Source organism: Vigna unguiculata, chromosome 7 (assembly GCF_004118075.2).
Source record: "Vigna unguiculata cultivar IT97K-499-35 chromosome 7, ASM411807v1, whole genome shotgun sequence".
NCBI classification, from domain to species: domain Eukaryota; kingdom Viridiplantae; phylum Streptophyta; class Magnoliopsida; order Fabales; family Fabaceae; genus Vigna; species Vigna unguiculata.
In genome coordinates, this window is record NC_040285.1 from 17,611,564 (window position 1) to 17,632,620 (window position 21,057).

The 21,057-nt window shown below is 34.7% G+C and overlaps 1 protein-coding gene and 2 non-coding genes across 3 annotated transcripts; all 3 read left to right on the top strand.

The window, feature by feature from the left end:
* Positions 1-1,803: 1,803 nt before the first annotated feature.
* On the top strand, positions 1,804-12,277 carry LOC114192448 (probable inorganic phosphate transporter 1-7). The gene is made up of 2 exons (XM_028082172.1): positions 1,804-1,829; positions 10,496-12,277. The coding sequence occupies exon 2, from the start codon at positions 10,537-10,539 to the stop codon at positions 12,103-12,105; it is 1,569 nt and encodes a 522-aa protein (XP_027937973.1). The 5' UTR covers positions 1,804-1,829; positions 10,496-10,536; the 3' UTR covers positions 12,106-12,277.
* Positions 12,278-18,139: 5,862 nt separating this feature from the next.
* Positions 18,140-18,212, top strand: TRNAK-CUU. Its single transcript has one exon. It is a non-coding gene; the product is annotated as a tRNA-Lys (tRNA).
* A 1,693-nt stretch (positions 18,213-19,905) lies between these two features.
* Positions 19,906-19,978, top strand: TRNAK-CUU. The gene has a single exon. It is a non-coding gene; the product is annotated as a tRNA-Lys (tRNA).
* Positions 19,979-21,057: the final 1,079 nt, after the last annotated feature.

A 21,057-nucleotide genomic window follows, 5' to 3' on the forward strand; every position in this document is an offset into this window, starting at 1 on the left:
AGCCAGCAAACACTTAGTTTTTCAATTCTAACGGCAATGATTTATGTCTTGGTATCAATGCAAAAGCACTATTCTAATGAATAAATTATCGACCTTGTGCACCAATTTCATTCACAAGCTTAAGGAATTTAATTGTTTGCTCATGTGAACTTCCACAAGGATCTTATACATAACAATCAGTGTTTTCTGTTTGTTTTTGGATTTTGGCGAAGATAAAAATAAAGTATAATAACAAATAATTGATGAGGTGAAAAATAAATGTGGTTGAATTTAAAATAGTGATACAATGATCGATGAAAATGTGATAGAACAGTAATAAATCAAAGTAACTTTTGTAGAAAAGTAAATTACCAAGAAAAGTAAAGAAACTTGTAAGAGAAATAAATGAAAGCGTTGACCTAAATTACAACAATCAACATTGGTTTAGCCATTTTTTCTTGTTAATTGCATTGTAGAATGAATGATTCCTTCCATAATTTTCACCCTTGTAAAATACAAAATAAACCTATTTATATTTTCTAACTCCTCCCCAAACGGTTACAAAATTTGAATTCAAATTTGAACTTAACCACAAATTTAAGAGTTAGAACTACTTGGAACTACTTTCCAAAGTTTTAAGGTCTACATGGTTTGAGTAGTTACCATCCACTAAGCTTCCAAGTTGATTGTTACTTTGTTTTTCTTGATTTGCATTGATCGATATCTTTGACTTTTATATTCCCTTGATTAACTCGAAAAAAACAAATGAAGTGGTTTTCTAAGAATTGCATGCTCGTCTTATGACATCCATCTCGTAAAGAAGCACTTGGTTAAACACCTTTATAAAATATAATTCTCTTTGGTTTACAACCAGTAGGACCTAGTATATGTCGAGCGATATTTAAACGACTTTTGAAAGCAACATTGTCCTTCACTAATACCATCATTGTACTTCTATACACTATGAGTCCTTATTTCTCGTTCTTCTTAATATTTGGCTTTCGATCAATATATTGTCCTAAAGTTTAACCATCTATTATGCATGCCTAATTTATCTTAGTATCCTTCAGTCCAATAGTGACTTTCGATCTCTTAAATAATTTCTTCTCATTCTTCGATGTCCCAAACAATGATATAATATTTTGTAGTGAAATTATATTTGTAAAAAAATTAAATACTAATACAAAGTACGTATAAAAATAATCCCCTAATTAACCTTTTTGTTTTCCAATTTTTAAATTACGATATAATCGTAAAGACTTTCATATTCTATTCTATGTATATAGTTGGTTCTCTTCTCATTGAGATGTGATAGTTTTTAACAATTCAATTAAATTTAAATCAAGAAAATTTGAATACACTAAGGTTGATATTATTGTTTTGTTTCTTTATTTCATTAATAAAGTATTATTATGTATTAAAATAGATGGTATAGTAAACAAAAGTTAAACATAAAATATTTTATAATCGAATTATCATCTAATATAAACATATTATAAAAAAAAAATTGTACCGTAATAGGTTAGTATGAAATTACTATTCAGTATAACACACGTTAATTTAGAAAAAATAACGTGTGTAATATTATAATTCGTTATCATATTGTACTTAGAAAAGTAATAATACTAAAGAGAAGAACAGTTAGGAAAAAGGGTATTGTATGGGTTAAATGTAGTAAACAAGGCGAGCAAAAGCAAGAGTATATCTGATTTTTCTCTTTACACCTACTTTCTTACGTTTCGCACTTCCCTATAAATAATTGCCTCTTCATTCATCTCTTTTTATTACAGTGAATTCTTCTCTTTTACTTTCTCTCTCCAAATTCATCTCAGATTCTGTGCTATCTGCAGGTGAGTTTCATAACTATCTTTCCCTCTCCATATACCTTGTGTATATTTTATGCATTCAATCCTTTTACTTTTTGGATTCATATGGAAATATTAGCATGGATTTCTTTATGAAAAATGGTATATGTATAACAATAACATAACAATTTCCCTTTATTAGTAGTGTATATAAGCACGCATCTTTTGTATACTTTATTGTCTTAAAAAATGGCAATTTCCTACTAAATCTAGAGATTTTATTTCATTTTTAATTTTTTTTAACTATTTACTTTTTTATTTAATCAATTCTTCAGCCGTTAACACAGAAATTTAAAAGGGTTTATTAATTTGTTTTATGAGATAAATATTTTTGAAATAAATCAGTAATAAAAATTTTATATTCTATATAGTCAAATTTAAAAGATCATATTAAGGGTAATGATCGTTTAAAGAACACCATATTTCGACATATTATATATCATATATATGTAATGATTGTCACATCAATATTCACGTCATTTTGGACTTTTACGCAACGAACTCTTTGATTGAGTTGGAGCACGCAAGAACTTTGGTTTGGTAAACTTCCGCATCTCTTCCATAACCGACCTAACACAAAATTATTGAATTATAACTTTCTGTAACTTCCTCCATAGTGCCTTTTTTTCATCCTTCACATTTTGTCATGCCTTTAGTTTATTTTTAAATAATCACACACGAAGTTCAACATCATAGTTGGTTGGAAACTATACAAGGCCTAATTCAAGGTGATGCAAGTTTTTTAATTAAGAGAATATTGAGAGTTAAACTGATTTTTATTTTGATTACTTTTATTTATATTTTTCTATATTTTCTGATAAAAGTATAAACAGTTACAAATATAAAGAAATATATGAATATAACTAATACTTTTCAAAATATGTTTACTATCCATTAAACATTTGTAATTGGTGAAGTCCCATGACTTCTCTCTTTTTGACACTTCTGACAAATCCTTCCTAAACATGTTAGCCCCTTTCCTAAAACTCTACTTTAATCTCTTCAAAGTTTTTCTTTTTCCACAACATGATAATTATTCATTGTATAAATGTTACTCAAACTACATATTAGGAGTTGAATTTGCATATAAGGTACTTGTGATTGAAAGACTTGATAAGGGTGAGTAACTTAGTGTATGTAGAGTTAATTTCTCATTTTTAAGTGTTGAATTCTTATAGAATTATCTTTTGATAAGCAGAGAACAATACCTCTTATATATTTGCTTCATATTTATATACTCTGTTTTTATATATTTGCTTCATATTTATATAGTCGATTGTTAAAGTGACAATCCTTTTAAATATACCCAAGGTGACATAATCCTGTTGAGTATGTCCAAAACAAATGACATTATGTTGAAGAATTCAGTTATAATATTAACCATGTTATTACGTAGATAATATAAAGCAAACTTAACATTGCACAAATATGAATAGAGAGGGAATATACAGTCCTCCTTAAGGTTTCAACAATTTTTTATACATTCCAAACATATATGTAGATACATCTAATAAAAGAAAATAAGACAGCACTTGCATTTCTTCAACCTATAACCTCTACTGCTTCTACCTTGTCTTGCACTATCCTTTACGCTCGCGTATCACTCGATCATAGGTAGACAACCAACCACACACAAAGTACAAGGGTATGCTTATTTATAAAGGTCATAATTAAATCAAACTTTCACAATTCAATTAATTAACTAATTTAGATCAGTCATAATTCAACTGTATCTTATACTACATACAATCACTCAATCAAATCAAGCAATTTGATAAGACATTAACATGATCTATATTCAATTTCCAAAATAGCATATGTTGAGTCGAATATGCATGAAATCCTACACCTGTCATAAATTTCTCTATAGTGGATTCTAGCAAAAATAACTGTTATGGCTCCACTTGACACACATCTATTGAACTTTCATGCCCCCGTCAAGCTATCGGAGGACATCTTGATTACCTTGTCAATACTAAGGATGTCAACGAGGTAGCTAGGGTACAGCTAGTAGCTCCCACGTACCCTACCTGCTAGATAAATATCCATATCATATTCATTCCCATATTTGTGCAGATATCTATTATGCAAGTACCTGCATACTTTTTTAATATCTGCAGATATCCGCTAGTACACGTAGGTATTTACAAAAATAAAAATAAAAATATTTAACAACATATTTTAACCATAAATTCAAATAAAATAAAATACATCACTATCTTAAATTTTAAACAAAGTCCAAATAAACTCAAATTTATACAAATCCAAATAAAATTACAAATGTAAATATTAAATAATGTTCAATACAATATAAGTTATTTAATTAATGCTTGGATAAACAAGCCCACCAACATTAGAGGTATTTTTCTATTGTTTTTCACCTTCCTTGGGAGTAGAATTTTGATCCATAGACATCCTAAACAACAAAACAATGCATATTTAGATAATTTATATAAATTCTAAGATTCTAAGATCATTAGAGTTATTGTTAAAAGTATAAAAATGTGTAAGAAACAAAGACAGGTTGCCAAATCATAATTCAAATCAATCCGTATCTTAGAATTTTAAATCAATATATATATAAACAAGTTTTTGAAACAAATAGTGTTGAATGCCAGTTTATAGAGAAAATGAGATTGTATTTTAAAATCAAGTGATAAAAAATAACCCATTCAAAATCAGTGTTAATATTTTAATCATATTTTCTAAATTTTTTAAATTTAAATTAGAGTTTAGCGAGTATGGGTATCCACAAGTACGAATATTATGATACCTATACCTGTCTCGTTAACATGCGGGTATAAAAAAATAGTGTACCCGTTACCGCGGGTATCTATTTATAATATCCATGTTCTACCCATTGTGAATTTTATCTGTGAATACCCACGCAGTGTGAATATTTTTTGGCTTCCTTAGTCGATACCTTGAAACCCAGATAAAACCTTTGTCGGCACTTTGTTGGCCTATTGAATCGTGTTCAAGGACTGAATTCTTAGTGACTGTGTAACCACGACCAAGGTTTGAGTGGTATTCGAAAAAACCTTAAAAGGACACTAATTATAATGACTGTTATTTGTAAGTAAATAGTGTAAAACAAGGCTAAGGAATGATTTGACATTTACTAATCCATCAATAGTAGAAAGTCCACCAACCACCCTATAAATAGAAGGAGAAGTAAGGGTAAACGGTTAGCTTTTCAAATAATTACTTTGACTTCTAAATTTGATCCCTTATACCCCCTCCCCCCTTCATATCAGTCGAGAATTGAGAGCCTAACAAAAAGTGCCAAGAACCGAGGGCTGGAAAGTGACCAGGAGAAGATTGCGGCTATTTAGGTGCATCAAGAACCAGCTGATAATGAGTAGGAAAAAGAGTGATCTTAAGGATTTTTAGGACCTTGTAAGAACATTTTGGCATTCATTATAGGGCTCGGAGAAAGCCAGATAACATAGATGCTTGAGGCAGAACAAATGATCCACTTAACACAGATAGAGATGATGCAAGAGTTGAAAAAAGAATTTGAAACTATGAAAAGAAAAAAGATTGAAGAGTTGGAAGCGCTATGGGAGGAAATTGCATCTACCATGACAAGGTTAATTCTTTATAGCATGGTCAGACTAGTTCTCTTTCAAACTAAACCCCACTATGCAAACCTTCTTCAACTCTCACCACCTAAACTCTGTTCTCTATATGAGTCTTAGAGTTTAATGGAGTTAGGATGACTTCACAATTAAGACTTTTACTCTATACATACCCTAACAATGAATAATGAAGTAATCCTCCTTAGAATTACTCTCATTCATGCAACACAACAAACATGATCACTTTCGTATATTATAAAAATACCCTTTCCTTCATAATCAGAAAGCTTTACAAAACACGCTTATGATTAGTGCAAGAATCAACACTCAAAGCCAAACTAGTAGCACCCAACACCAATAAGCCAACGCCCAACGCCTAAGCCGCTGGAGTTCTCTGTCAAGAGAGCGCCCAACGGTCCCTAATAGTGCCTAGTGCCCCAAACGCCTAGAGCTCACGGTCAAGTGTGCACCCAACGGTTCCTAAGTACCGCCCAACACCAAGAACCCTGGAGCTCACTATCAATAGTGCACTTAGTGGTATTAGGTAGCACCTAAGACCTAGAACCCCTGAAGCTCACTGCCAAGAAGGCATCTGATGGTACTGAGTTACACCTAGTGCCATATTAGATATCACAATTTAGAATTTTTCATATTAGATTGGTCTAATGGTTTATCTAAGAAATCCTAAACTTCTTCAATCCTTAACATAACTATTATTTGACTTGAAACAACCTCAGATAGTACCATCTAACCAATTTGATAAAATTATAACTCAAATTTTAGATTTTCACCCAAACAAACCATCACAATAACTCAATCAACATAGACAACACATTTTCACATTCATATCCAATAAAGTAGTGTTTGAACACACCATTTATAAGCATCACAAACCATTGACTTCAACAAATACAAAACGACTAAGAAATCATTCAATCCAACCACTTTTAAAAATCACAAAAACACATTAGGACTTGAACAAAATAAAAATAATAGGTTTCCCTTACCTGTAGAAAATTCTATAACTCAAAGTTGTTTCTAGAGCTCTACTCCTCACAAAATGATCTAACTATGCAAAAAAGAAAAAAAAAATTAGAAATTTAAGGATATCCTTATGATCAAAGACAAATAGAGACTCACTTTTAGCTATTTTGAGTCACATGCTTTTACCATAGGCCACATGCAATTCAAAATGCACATTGACTTCAAAAGGGGTAAAAAGTGAACTCAATTTATTCTTAACTCTGATTGAATGGATATGTAGAGTATTTTACTAGGATCAATCTGATGGTCTATGATCTTCAAAAGGATGAAAGGAAGTAAGAATTCTAGTGAGAAGGCAAATGAGGGTTTTATTAAGAAATTCTAGAAAGATGGTGGTTTTTATAGAATGAAACTTGATTAATAGAAATTCTATTTATAACTCGATGACTTGCTCCTTAGCTCCTTCAACAAAACTGAGAGGAAGAAGATCTCCATGGATAGTGTGGATGTGGAAGCTGGGAAGAGAGGAAGATATGATGGTGTTTGGTACGGTGTACATGAATTTCCTATGGAGAGGTAAGACCAACTCTTAGGGAAGGAATCCTAGAGTAGTCTAGAAGAGAAGACTAATCCAGGGAGAGCTCAAACAAGAGGTGTGCACCAGTTTTGGAAGCATTTCATTTCTTAAAATTCAAGCTACATTTCATGAGGTAAGCTCCTCCATTTATAGGATAAAAGGAGAGCTAGGTGTCTCCAAAAAGTGGAGGGAAAATTGGTCTAGAAAGTTGAATTTGGAGCCAAAAGGAGTGCATGCAAGAAATGTGACTTTTCCATATAAGCAAGTCACACTCTCCATGCTTAGGTGCGCTCAAAGGAGAGTCTTTTTAGGCAAGCTCACTCTCATTTAAATCCTTCTATGCATCACTCCTTTAAGTCCAAATTTTAAGGCCCAAACTCAATTTGGTCTAAATTACTTTCTAGGTCCAAAAAGCCCACCAAGGCCTAAATGCATGGCCCAACAAAATCATGTACTACTAGGCCTAAAATATTATTCTAAATATTTAGAAGATCCCTAAACTAGGTCTTCATAACTTCTTTATCCTATGTGAACATCAATTTGTGCTTACTTAGCTCAAATGATGCCTAGTCTTCATGGATCCTTCTTGCCATGACTCTTGTGGTTGGTCCCTTGGCTAAGGGTTTGCCATCGTAACATTGACCTTTTATTAATAAAATAATCGAGAGTCATCTTTAAAAATCATCACTACTCCTAGACTATTTTCTAGGTCCTTACATATGTTGGTAATTGTTAAAGTACAACAATTCTTTTAAGTATGCCAAAATCTTATGTGATTATAACATTGTGTCTTACTTTTATTTTAACAATCTTTTTTCTTTGTCATTGTTATACATTCCATTGCATTGTTTGACAATACCACCTTTACAACATCACCCATATTTGTTGATTCATTTTTTAAGTTGGTATAATTAGTTTGAATTAAAATACACTCTTAAATGACTTTTCAACACAACACATCAATCTTTGCAAGGACATAAGTGACCTCATCAACGATCATGGTTGACAAATCTTCTATAACAACCACCATAAGATCAAATCACTCAATCAAAATGATAAGATTTATGTTAAAAAATTTTCGATCACTAATTTTATCTCTAAGAGATTTCATTTGATTCATCAATTTACACAATTATTGAAGTTGTTCTGATCCCAAGTTCGTTGAATGATATTGTTAGGCTCAATCACCATGCATTCAAGGTATTGTTCACTTTGGAGTGTGGAGCTTCATCACAATTTTTTCCTTAAGAAAATCCTCGAAGGGTGGAAGAAATATTTAACTCGAAGGGTGGAAGAAATATTTAAATTGCCTTAAGCGTCGACTTCTAAGCGATGTGGGATTATTGGGTGTGATAGGAACATAAGCCCCCTAGTCAAGGTCTTAGGGGAATGACAGATCATCCCCAATGGAGGGCTTAGTAGACCGATGATTCGTCTTAGAGCTTCGTTTTTAGCCTCATGGTGGACGCCAATGTTTCGATCCTTAGTTCACCGAGTGACATCGTGATGTGATCCCAACAAGGCTTATAGCTTGGGTCAACGCCTATGCCCAAATCATGCTTAAGGCCCAATACATGGCCCACATGCATCTCAAGCCTAAGCCCATCAAGAGGCCCAATAACAAGAGGCATGTTCAAAAAGATCCAATTGGGCTTCATTCAAGATGGCCCAAACCCATATGGGCTTCTCACACTCTTCACATTGGCCAAAGAAGATATAAAGATTTGAAAAGGTGTATCAAAGAGCAATAGAATAGCAATAAGATTGGCCCGTTGTTTAGGCCTTGCTTTCTAGAATAATAAGTCAAACAATGAGTAGTTCAATTAATAAAATTGGGCTTGACTAAGCCCAATAGGAGATTTGGCCATGAGCTATCAAAAGAGCCAAGGTGGACTAAGTGGAAGTCAACAATTCTTCCTACACCTTATGGATCCAAAGCATCCAAAGGTTAGGAATGCTTCCTCCTTTTTCAAGGCATCATCCAATGGCCAAGATCAAGCCTCCTTCTCCAAGCTTGATCTAATGGCCAAGATCAAGGCCCACTCCATCTAATGGTTCTCCTTTCTCATGTGTAAATGGCTTCATATAAAAGCCAAAATTTCACTCATTTGTAGACACTCTTGAAATTTTATGCAATAGATGCAACTTGAGTTGAGAGCACTCCTCCCTCTATTGCCTTTGAGAGTCACCACTTTCTAGAGATTTCCTCTCTACCTCTAGCCACCTTCCTTAGGCTAGCATAGATTAGGAAATCCTATCACCTCTTTCACCTTCCATTGCTTGCAAGTGCCTTCCAACTTGCCTCCATTCCTTCATCCATTTCCGCTGCCCATGGAGCTCTTCATGCACCTTTGGAGCTCCACCACATCGTTAGGGTCAATCACCATGCATCTGATGCATTGTCTACTTTGGAGCATGGAGCTCCGTCACAATTTTATCCTTAAAAGGCGTCTCAGAAGGTGGAAGAAATATTTGAACCGTCTTTAGCCATGGTAGGAACATAAGCTCCTAGTCGAGGTCTAAGAGAGATGATTGCTCATCCCAATGGAGGGCTTAAGGGACCAATGGTTCATCTTAGAACCTCGTTATTGGCCCCACAGTGGGCGCCAATGTTCTGATCCTAAGTTCGCCAAGTGACATCGTTATGGTCAATTACCATGCATCTGAGGTATTGTCTGCTTTGGAGCCTGGACTCCGTCACAATTTTGTCCTTGAAAAGTGTCTCAAAGGGTACGTAGAAAAAAGAATGAGTATTTAAACCGCCTTTGGCCTCGACTTCTAAGTAATGTGGGACTTGTAGACATGGTAGGAGAAGTATATGTTCAAATTTTTCTTTTACTTTTTTTTTCGTTCTCAAAAATATCACTTTGAAAGATTATAAGTAAATAACACTTATATTTGTATAGGTCAAAAATCATAACTTTCGGTTTCACCTAAAAGAAGTCCGATAATGATAGATTGTGTTGTTGTAGTATTCTTTGTTGTTAGAAGTTCGTGGCATTGGTTCTTTAATTTATTTTATTGTTACAATGATATACAACTCTAATATCACTTTTGTTAGTGGTATTCAAAAAAAATTTAAAATTATGGAGTACAAAAATTTAGAATAGAATAATTGGAAGATTAATTTGTTTATTAATTTTTTTTTACTTACACAATTTAGTACACTCGTACATATTCTAAAGACAATAATAACTCTTAAAATTCTCTATAGAAATGGTTTAACAATTAAAAATGTAAAAAGATACATTAATATGCACTAAATATTATTTATAAACTTTCATTAATCACTTGTGATAACAAGTTATACAACCGGTGCCACTCTTGTTCAACAAGCTTTACCTTTATTATGCTTAATGAGAAATCTGTAAGAAATTGGATTATCTCACTACTTAACTGAGGTATTTTGGGGCATCGTATAGTATAATCATCATTGTTTTGTGTTTCTGCTCTTGATGCAATGCAAGTTTAACTTTACAAATTGTAATAATGGTTCCACACTTTTACAGAGAGAAGTGATATTTGGCGTGAAAGAAAAAGCTTGGTAGGTATGGCGAAGGAGCAGGTTCAGGTGCTAAATGCACTGGACACGGCAAAAACGCAATGGTATCATTTCACAGCAATCATCGTTTCAGGAATGGGCTTCTTCACCGATGCCTATGATCTGTTCAGTATATCACTTGTGACAAAGCTCCTTGGTCGCATATACTACCACGTTGATGGGGCTGCAAACCCTGGATCATTGCCTCCGAATGTGTCAGCTGCTGTTAACGGTGTAGCTTTTGTTGGAACACTTTCTGGGCAGCTCTTCTTCGGGTGGCTCGGTGACAAAATGGGTCGGAAAAAGGTTTATGGCATGACACTCATGCTCATGGTATTAGCCTCTATTGCTTCAGGTCTTTCCTTCGGAAGTGATGCAAAGACTGTGATCACAACTCTTTGCTTCTTCCGCTTCTGGCTTGGTTTTGGCATTGGTGGAGATTACCCTCTTTCAGCCACCATAATGTCTGAGTATTCGAACAAGAAGACTCGTGGTGCCTTCGTTGCTGCAGTGTTTGCCATGCAGGGTTTTGGAATATTGGCAGGAGGTGTGTTTGCAATCATAGTATCATCCGTATTCATGGCCAAGTATGATGTTCCATCGTACGAGGTTGATCCCTTGGGTTCAACTGTTCCACAAGCAGACTATTGTTGGAGGATAATTCTGATGGTGGGAGCACTCCCTGCTGCATTGACTTATTATTGGAGACTAAAGATGCCAGAAACTGCACGCTACACCGCATTGGTTGCCAAGAATATGGAGAAGGCTGCAGCAGACATGTCTAAGGTTATGCAGGTGGAGATTCAAGCTGTGCCAAAGAAGGAAGATGAACGAAAATCATATGGATTGTTCTCCAAGGAATTCATGAGTCGCCACGGACTTCATCTGCTTGGAACCACAAGCACATGGTTCTTGCTCGACATTGCATTCTACAGCCAAAATCTGTTCCAAAAGGACATCTTCAGCGCAATTGGTTGGATTCCTCCAGCAAAGACCATGAATGCGCTTGAAGAGGTTTTCAGAATTGCAAGAGCTCAAACTCTCATTGCTCTCTGCAGTACAGTTCCGGGATATTGGTTCACTGTGGCATTCATTGATATCATAGGAAGATTTACCATTCAGTTGATGGGGTTCTTCTTTATGACTGTCTTCATGTTTGCTCTTGCAATTCCCTATGACCACTGGACTCTTAAGGAGAACCGAATTGGATTCGTGGTCATTTACTCTCTCACCTTTTTCTTTGCAAACTTTGGGCCTAATGCAACCACATTTGTTGTGCCAGCAGAGATTTTCCCAGCTAGGTTTAGATCCACTTGCCATGGAATATCTTCAGCATCTGGGAAGCTTGGAGCCATAGTTGGCTCATTCGGGTTTTTGTACTTGGCACAAAACAAGGATCTAAGTAAAACAGATGCAGGGTACCCTGCAGGTATTGGTGTGAGAAACTCATTGATGGTGTTAGGAGTGGTTAACGTATTAGGCTTCATCTGTACATTCTTGGTGCCTGAATCGAAGGGTAGATCTTTGGAAGAGATTTCGGGTGAGCAAGAAGAGGAAGTTCAAGCAACCAAAGCATAATAACAGTAATTGTCACTGCAGCACTAAAACGGTTGCATGCAACAGCGGAATAATGCATTATCATGTTTTAAAAATAGTGTTATCAAGAATATGCATTTCTATGAATATTTTGGAATGTGTAATTCGGGCAATAATGTGTTAAGAGTATCTGTCTATGTCTATGTTATTTTTGTAGACAACACATCTTTTAGTATGAAAAAATTTGATTCATCTCTTGTTGTTCTTGTTGTTTTCATATAATGAACAATACAATATCTAAACTCACATTTTCTTTTACCGTTGCACTCAAAACAACTATGCACGAGTAAGTTATTAACTACCAATAAGTTTCCAATGGCTAATACATTAACTACTCTTAAGATTCCAACTACTAATTCATTAACTACTTATAAGACTCCAACAACTAATTCATTTAAGTTTATTCTAAACCCAACAAAATTCTCCCGTAAACTTAATTGTTTCTCTTATCCTTCATCTCAGTTTTTATGTTCTTCATCTTGACTTTCCACATGCAATAACTCTTCTCACAGTGTACTTGCTCCTTTCATGAATAGTCGGGTTTTTCGCTTTCTTCATGGTTGACTTCGCTTTCACTTTATCTGTGGTCGACTTGTACTTCGCTTTCACTGTGGTCAACTTGTCCTCTACTCTCTTAGGTTTTGCATTCTCGGTGGTAGACTTGTTCTTCTCTTTGACCGACTTGTTATTCATCAGGTTCTCTTTTGTCTATGTGGCTGACTTGACATTAATTGAGCTTTTCTCAATAGGTCGACTTCCTTTTGAAAGATCAGACCACGTCCACGTATTATTATGCTCAACTCTTCAATCTCCTCATCCATTTCAAGTTGCCACTTCTTATCTTGCACCTTCAGTGCAACTCTCAGATCCTGCTCAGCTTACAATTGTTCATGCAATTTTGAAACATCTTTTTCATGTTCCAAGTGTCAATTCTGCAAAGCTTGTTTTCTTCTTTCTAAGCTTGTTTGTATCTGCATCGCCTCTAACCTAATTTTCAGTTCTCTATTGCAAATCACTTTTTGCAAGCTCTAAATTTTGAATAACAAGCTTGTCTTCTCACATGTCTAAGTTATCCAAGTTGTACATTTGCACCACATTGAGCTTTCTAGACGCCCCACCTAGCTTTCCGAGTTGTTGACCTGCTCCACCGAGCAATCCAAGCATTGCATTTGCTTTACTGACTTAATCGAGCTATGTAGACACCCCACCAAGCTAATCAAGTTGGCCTCATGCTCCATCGAGTTGTTCGGGCTATCTACACGCTCCACCACATTGTCTAGGCTATCTACATGTCTCGACAACCTCTCCAACCTACTTGGTTATCTTATCGAGTTCTTCAGTTCCATGTGTTTGACCTCCGAGCTACATACCATCATCAACAACGTCACTTCTTCTTCAACATCTTCTATGAGTTTGATCATCTCTTCCTTTCTACTCTCAGATCGACATTCTTTTGAAAAATTCCCGACTTTATCACAACTAAAATACTTGCCTAAGTAACAATCCTTTGCATAATGGCCATACTTACCACACTTGAAGCACTCAACATTTGAGTTTCTCAACCCACCTCCTCTCCATGGACCTCGTCCTTTCCTAGACCAATTTTGTTGACCACATAGTTCTTTCTCATCTTTTGTTCCTCAGTTTCCACCAATAAGATCGCTTCCTATAACTCATCGATATATTCCTTTACCTTTAGTGTTTTGAGCCTCTCCGTTCATTTATAGTAGTTGATTCAGTGGCTCCACCTTCTTCTTCTTCTTCTTCTACTGTTGCTATTACTACTCATGTGCCTCAAAGACCTAACAAGCTTTTCAACAGTAAGCATTGATAGGTCCTTGGACTCCTCAATCGTGCACATCACTATCTCAAAGTCATCGGTCAACGACCACAAAATCTTTTCCACAACTCCACTAGCAGGCAACATCTCTCCATTTCTACTAAGTTGGTTCACCATGGTTTCAACCCGAGTTATGTACTCAGCTACTCCCTCTATCTCTTTCATTCTCATGCTCTCCAATTCTCCTCTTGGTGTTTGAAGCTACACATGTTTCACTCGGGCATCCCTTTTATATGCCTTCTCCAATATATCCCACGATTCTTTTGAAGAACTTACAATCTTCTCAAAATCTCCAAGCTAGCCCTCTCTCCGCCTCAGGTGTTAGCATCATCACCTGTATCATCAACTGCTGCCGTGTAAAGAATTACACGATCATCGCCAAGCACAAACAAAAAGGGTGAGCTCAAAAGAATATAAGGAACATATCAATTAAATAATATAAATACACCCAATTATATTCTCATATCTGGACCATGGTCACATTCTTAATACCCCCAAAGCTTTTCAACCTGCAATTTAACAACAAAGTTAGCCATGGACTCAGGATTTATGATGCTCACACGAACCTGCCCGCTCGTGGTCATGCCTCTACGAACCTCCCCGCTCGTAGTCCTACTCTACGGACCTTCCCGCCCGTAGTCCAACACATGTGATCCATTAGCTTCGTACCTCCCCACAAGCATTATCTCTCAACTATGAGCACAGATCATACGAACCTACCTCGCTCGTATCCTCACAGGAGAGTAAATATGTATGAACCTCCCCGCTCATACCATCACATGTTAACCACCATCCATGAACCTACTCGCTCATGGCTCAACATCTCCTGATCCACGTTCTCGTCAATGCGTACAAATAATACACACAAACTGCACTAAACTCGCTTGGGCTAGAAGCCTTAGCTTAAGCGACCAAGCTTGTCTCGCTTAGGCTAAGCTTTCTCGCCTGAGCGAGCCTGCTAACCTGGTTTATCTGCGAAGTCTCGCTTAGATGAGTCTCTCCTCGCCTGAGCGAGATCACCCTTTTCCTAACACCAAAAACGCTTGCCTAGGTGGCGAGTTAAGCACAACAAAAAGTTAAACACGAGGTCTCGCTTAAGCGAGAACCTCTCACTTAGGCAAAAAGCCTTGTCGCCCGGACATCAACCTCCTCGCCTATGCGAGGTGCCCAAAACAAGGTCTCATACCCCTCGATTTCTCGCTTAGGTGAGAGATACTCGTCTGAGCGAGATAACAGGTTGCCCAAAAACCTGGCACTCCGCCTAAGCGAGTAGCTCGAGCAGAAACATTATCAAAACTCTGCAACTCTCGCCTAGGCGAGCCTGGCTCACCTGAGCGAGATTAGCATATGGTATCCCTGTTCATGCATGCAGAAACCAAACCAATTGCCCCAAATTCACATTCAACATTAACAAAACAATTCATCACATAATACCAGTGGTAGGAACCTGATTTAGACTCCAAATTGACCCCCAAATTCCAATTTTGGCCATAACCCACATACAGTACTGAAAACCCCATAATTTGCATACATTCGCATAGGGGATTACCCATACAACATCAAGACCATCAAACCCCCAATTTCACATCACATTGAGTACGATAATCTCATGACAATGATACAATTTATTCATGTCCAATGCAGAATGCACAGAATTGTTACCAACATGCATATATAACATGAAATTCCTTGCTCGAAAAGGTCTTTTAGCCTTAGCTTTGTGTTACCCAAAACCCTCCTTTGTTCTCCCATGAAAAGGTAGCTCTTCTCTCAACCCAATTAAGTATGGTTAGTAAAAAATACGAAATTACCCCTTTTTAATGTCTATAATTACCTTTCATAGACCATTATGGTCTGTTTTTCCCAACTCCCTTGGCTGCCCCATTGTCTCCAGGGTTTTCCCACCCTTTCACATTCAGACCACAAGTATTTTAACAAAAATAAAGAGATTAATTTGTTCTCAGCAAGGGTTGAAACCCACAACCACTCAATCACAAGGCAATTACACAACCAATTCAACCAATTCATATTTGTGATAATTCCTCTAATCTTAGAACTACATTATCACTAACCTCATTCGATATATAACAATAAAAAAAGTACTCTCACAACATACAATTGACATACATAGGACTCGAACCCAAGTCCTCTCACACAATCAAAGTACTCTCAACCACTTAAGCTAGTACTTTTCCATGTCATATCACTCCGCATTAAATGTCTTAAAGGCTTCTACTACCCGCATTTATTAAATAATTAATTTATTAATTATTTAAATTTCTCGGGTCATACAAGAACTAGGAGAGTTATGTGGTGGAAAGTAAAAGAAGGTAGATGATGAAAGTATTTTGTACATAATATTCTTCACATAATTTTCACATAAAATGTTAGAATAAGAAAGTATTCCATGCAAATGTTTGGTCTCAAAATCACCCAGAAAAGTAAAGTAGAGAGAAGGAGAAAGTTTACATGAAAAGCCTTGGTTATTATATCATCCTAGAGTGAGACCTGGTTTCTACAATTAGAGCAACAATACAAGCATAGAAAGGAATGCCTTTAATATAAAAAGTGTAACACTCAAAGCCAAAATTGTTACTGAAATCCTAGCTATTGGCCTTGGAAGAAAATTTTAGCATGAAAGCAAAGAAGAAAATAAAAGAGAAACATAAAAGTCAGTATTTTAAACAAATTTGATAGAATGACTTGAATATATCTAATAGTCCATGTCTCAATTCCATCCGTTCCAACTCTCCATGCATTATGTATAACTATTTCATAAACACAACAACAATCTAAACAAAATAGAATTGATCAGGCTTCATAGAAGGACATAAACAAAATAAATTGACCAGGATTGAAACAAAATAGCGGCAAAATGTCAATGTTAGCCATTCAAAAGGCCAAAATAACAAGATACTCTAGCCATGAAACCATTCATAATAGAATATTGTTTCCTTTCAATAAAGATGACACATTACTAGTTCATTGTAAGACACAAACAAAATAATTATACTTTAAGAGTGGTTATTGGGTATGAGTAGTAATAATTATTTTTATGCGTTGTACATTTAACAATATATCAAGCCCATCTGGCTTAGTTGGTAGAGCGTAAGACTTTTAACATTTTGGTCGTGACTTTGAGCCCCACGGTGGGCGTTGCAGTTTGTGATTTTTATCACTTATCACTTAAATCAAACTAATACCCTCAGGTATTTAAATTCAATCTAATCTAACCTATTAAAATATAATATTATTAAATTTAACTCTTTTTTTGTGTGATACACATAATATGATACTCGCACCCGATCCGTTTGTAAACAAATATTAAAATACCCGTAGGTACCAATTATCCATCGCGCATACACGTGGGCACGGGTATTTTTGACATCCCTAATATAGCATAGTTGGTCAAAGCCTTGTCATTGGTTTGTGGTCAAAGGTTCAATTCTTGATGTGTGCATTTAGAGTGTTTATATTCAAATATCGTTTTTTTATAATTAATGTACAGGTGATCATGTGTGTCCTTGGTGTGGCTTATGTTTATTAATCATTTATAATTTATTTTGGCATGTTTTGTTGTCTGACACACTACTGTAATGTTGTTGCTACCTATGCAGGTACTTATTTAAAAAATACCCTTGGGTATTTAAATTAAATTCAATCTAATCTAATCTAATAAAATATAAATTAAATTTAACTTAATAAAATATAAATTTAATTTTAATTTTAATTTTTTGCGGTAACAAGTACTCGTGGGTACGGATAGCATGATACCTGCACCCGATCTATTTATAAACGGGTATTAAAATACCCATGGGTACACCCTATCCATTATGGATACCCGTGGGCCCGGGTATTTTTGACATCCCTAAGTGTAGCATAGTTGGTTAGAGCTTTGTCATTGGTTAGTGGTTAAGGGTTAAATTCCTTATGTATGCATTTAGAGTGTTTATATTCATAATCGTTTTTTTATAATTGATGTACAGGTGATTATGTGTGTCTTTGCTGTGGCTTATGTTTATTAATCATTTATAATTTATTTAGGCATGTTTTGTTGTGTGACACACTATTGTAATGTTGTTGTGCATGGTTTTTCCATGGAAAATGGGATAGTTGATATGGTTTGGAAGGGTGATGAGTTTGGACCTTGGCTAAAGCAAAATGCATAAATATCAAGCCCGTCTAGCTCAGTTGGTAGAGCGCAAGGCTCTTAACCTTGTGGTCGTGGGTTCGAGCCCCACGGTGGGCGTTGTAGTTTGTTATTTTTATTTATCACTTATCACTTAAATCAAACTAAGATGTTAAAAATCGACCCACTACCCGAGACTCATTCAGAAAAGGCCCCCACATATTTAAATTCAATCTAATAAAATATAATATTATTTATTTAACTTAGTAAATTTACTTTTCATTTTAATTTTTTCTAGGTAATGGCAGCAGCGGATCTTGACCAAAATTTCTAGGGAGCCAAAACAATATACTTAAAATTTATATATTTAATATTATTGTTACTAATTCAATAAAAATGAATATATAATTTAGTATAGTTATAACTATAAAAGAAATTACACATATCTAAAGATTGTCCATCATTTTTTCATATTCTATAATTTATCAAATTATTCAATCATAACTACATTTTTCAGCTATTTTTTTCCAATATAAATAACCATATTATCTACAAAATATTCATTTAGCCTTTTACTAATGTGCACATATCGATTCAAAATTCATCACAAGCATTTCATTTCATTGTTATGCGATGAGTAATGATATTGTCCTGTTTTGATATTCATTTTTCTTTTATCATTTTTAAAAAATGAATTTATTCTTTTGTTTTTCATCAATATACCTATTTAAAAAAAATTAATACTAAAAATAATTTATCATAATCTAATCAAACATTAAGAGACATAACTACTACAAAAAATTATGATAATCAAGTCCACTTAAAAATTGTCTATAAAAAAATCACATAATACATTACTTATTCTTCTATATTCATAAAAAATAAATAATATACAAAATGTCATAAGATAAAAAATAGTGTTAAATATTAAACAGGTATTTCACCACCGAGACAAGAGAAACTTACCTTGTTTTTTCTTTAAAAATGGAAGAAAAGATTAAAAATTGAGGATAAAAATAATGAGTTTCTATTTAACTTACTTTTTTTTCTTCGGTAACAAAAGAAATTAGGTAATAGTGAGAGATGAGTACAACATATGAAAAACTGAAAAGACAATGGAAAGAGAAAATGAAAATAATCTTAATAATTTTTTTCTTTATTATATTTGATTTTATATTTTACTATTTATTAACATTAAATATTATACTTTAAAAAAATAAAAAAACTGCCTAACTTAATTTTTATTAATTTTTTAATATATTATTACCTAATTTAAAAAGATAAACATAACTTAAAAAATTTAATAATATACATAATTTAAAAAATTTAAACATATAATTTATAAAAATTGAAAAAATTATAAGAAAAATTGAAAAAATTTGGGGGGGCCATGGCCCCCGCCAGCTCCTAAAGAGCTCCACCACTGGGTAACGGGTACCCGTGATACCCGCACCCGATTCGTTTATAAACGAGTATTAAAATACTCGTAATTACCAACTATCCATCGCGGATACCTGTGGGCACGGATATTTTTGACATCCATAAGTGTAGCATAGTTGGTTATAACCTTATCATTGGGTGGGGTCAAGGGTTCAATTCTTGATGTGTGCATTTAGAGTGTTTATTTTCAAATATCGGTTTTTTATAATTAATGTACAAGTGATTATGTGTGTCTTTGGTGTGGCTTATGTTTATTAATCATTTATAATTTATTTTGGCACATTTTGTTGTGTGACACACTATTTTAATGTTGATATGGTTTGGAGGGGTGGGGAGTTTGAACCTTGGATAAAGCAAAATGAATAAATATCACGCCTGTCTAGCTCAGTTGGTAGAGCGCAAGGCTCTTAACCTTGTGGTCGTGGGTTCGAGCCCCACGGTGGGCGTTGTAGTTTGTTGTTTTTATTTATCACTTATCACATAAATCAAACTAAGATGTTAAAAATCCACCCGTCACTCGCGAGTACTCATTTAAAAACTACCCTTGAGTATTTAAGTTCAATCTAATCTAAATTAAAATATAATATTATTTCATTTTCATTTTCATTTTTTGCAAGTAATGGGTATCCGTGGGTACGGATAGTATGATACTCGTACCCGAGCCATTTATAAATGGGTATTAAAATACCCGCGGGTACCAACTATCCATCACGGATACCCGTGGGCATGGGTATTTTTAACATCCATAAGTGTAGCATAGTTGGTTAGAGCCTTGTCATTTGTTAGTGGTCAAAGGTTCAATTCTTGATGTGTGCATTTAGAGTGTTTGTATTCAAATATTATTTTTTTATAATTAATGTACAGGTGATTATGTGTGTGTCTTTGGTATGGCTTATTTTTGCATGTTTTGTTGTGTGACACACTATTGTAATGTTGTTGCCAAGGAAAATGGGATAGTTGAGATGGTTTGAAAGGGTGGTGAGTTTGAACATTGCCTAGAGCAAAAGGCATATAAATATTGGTTTTCTTTTTGGTATTTTTTGTTGTGCTCTTAGGAAATTGAAAAGTTGAACAAAGATTCAATGTATCCACAAGAGTTAAATAGTTGTTAATTGGAAATTAAGTGGGATTATGTGGGCAGTAAAAAGTTAATGTTGGAAAAAGGGAGAAGGAAGAAAGGGTGGATTAGATTTTTTTTGTGTAGCCCAAAATAATAGTTTGGTTTTAACGTTGTCTTGTTAGGGGAAAATAGAGGGTTTTAGGGTAAAGTTAAAATATGGGTTTGTGAAGAAAGGTGAGGAACCTAAGTTGGGTGAGGGGGGAGAGAAAAAGTTTTGGTTCTGACGTGAAGAACAAAGGAAGATTAGAGCAAAGGCAAAGGTGATCTTGTTGCAAGAATTTCCAGATAAGGGATACTAAGCCATGTTCTCAATATTGGTAACATGTTGTTCTTCAGTTTGAGCGGTATGATCTTTCTTTGTAGGTCTGTAGTTGGAGATATATGTCACACATGGTTTTTGTTTTT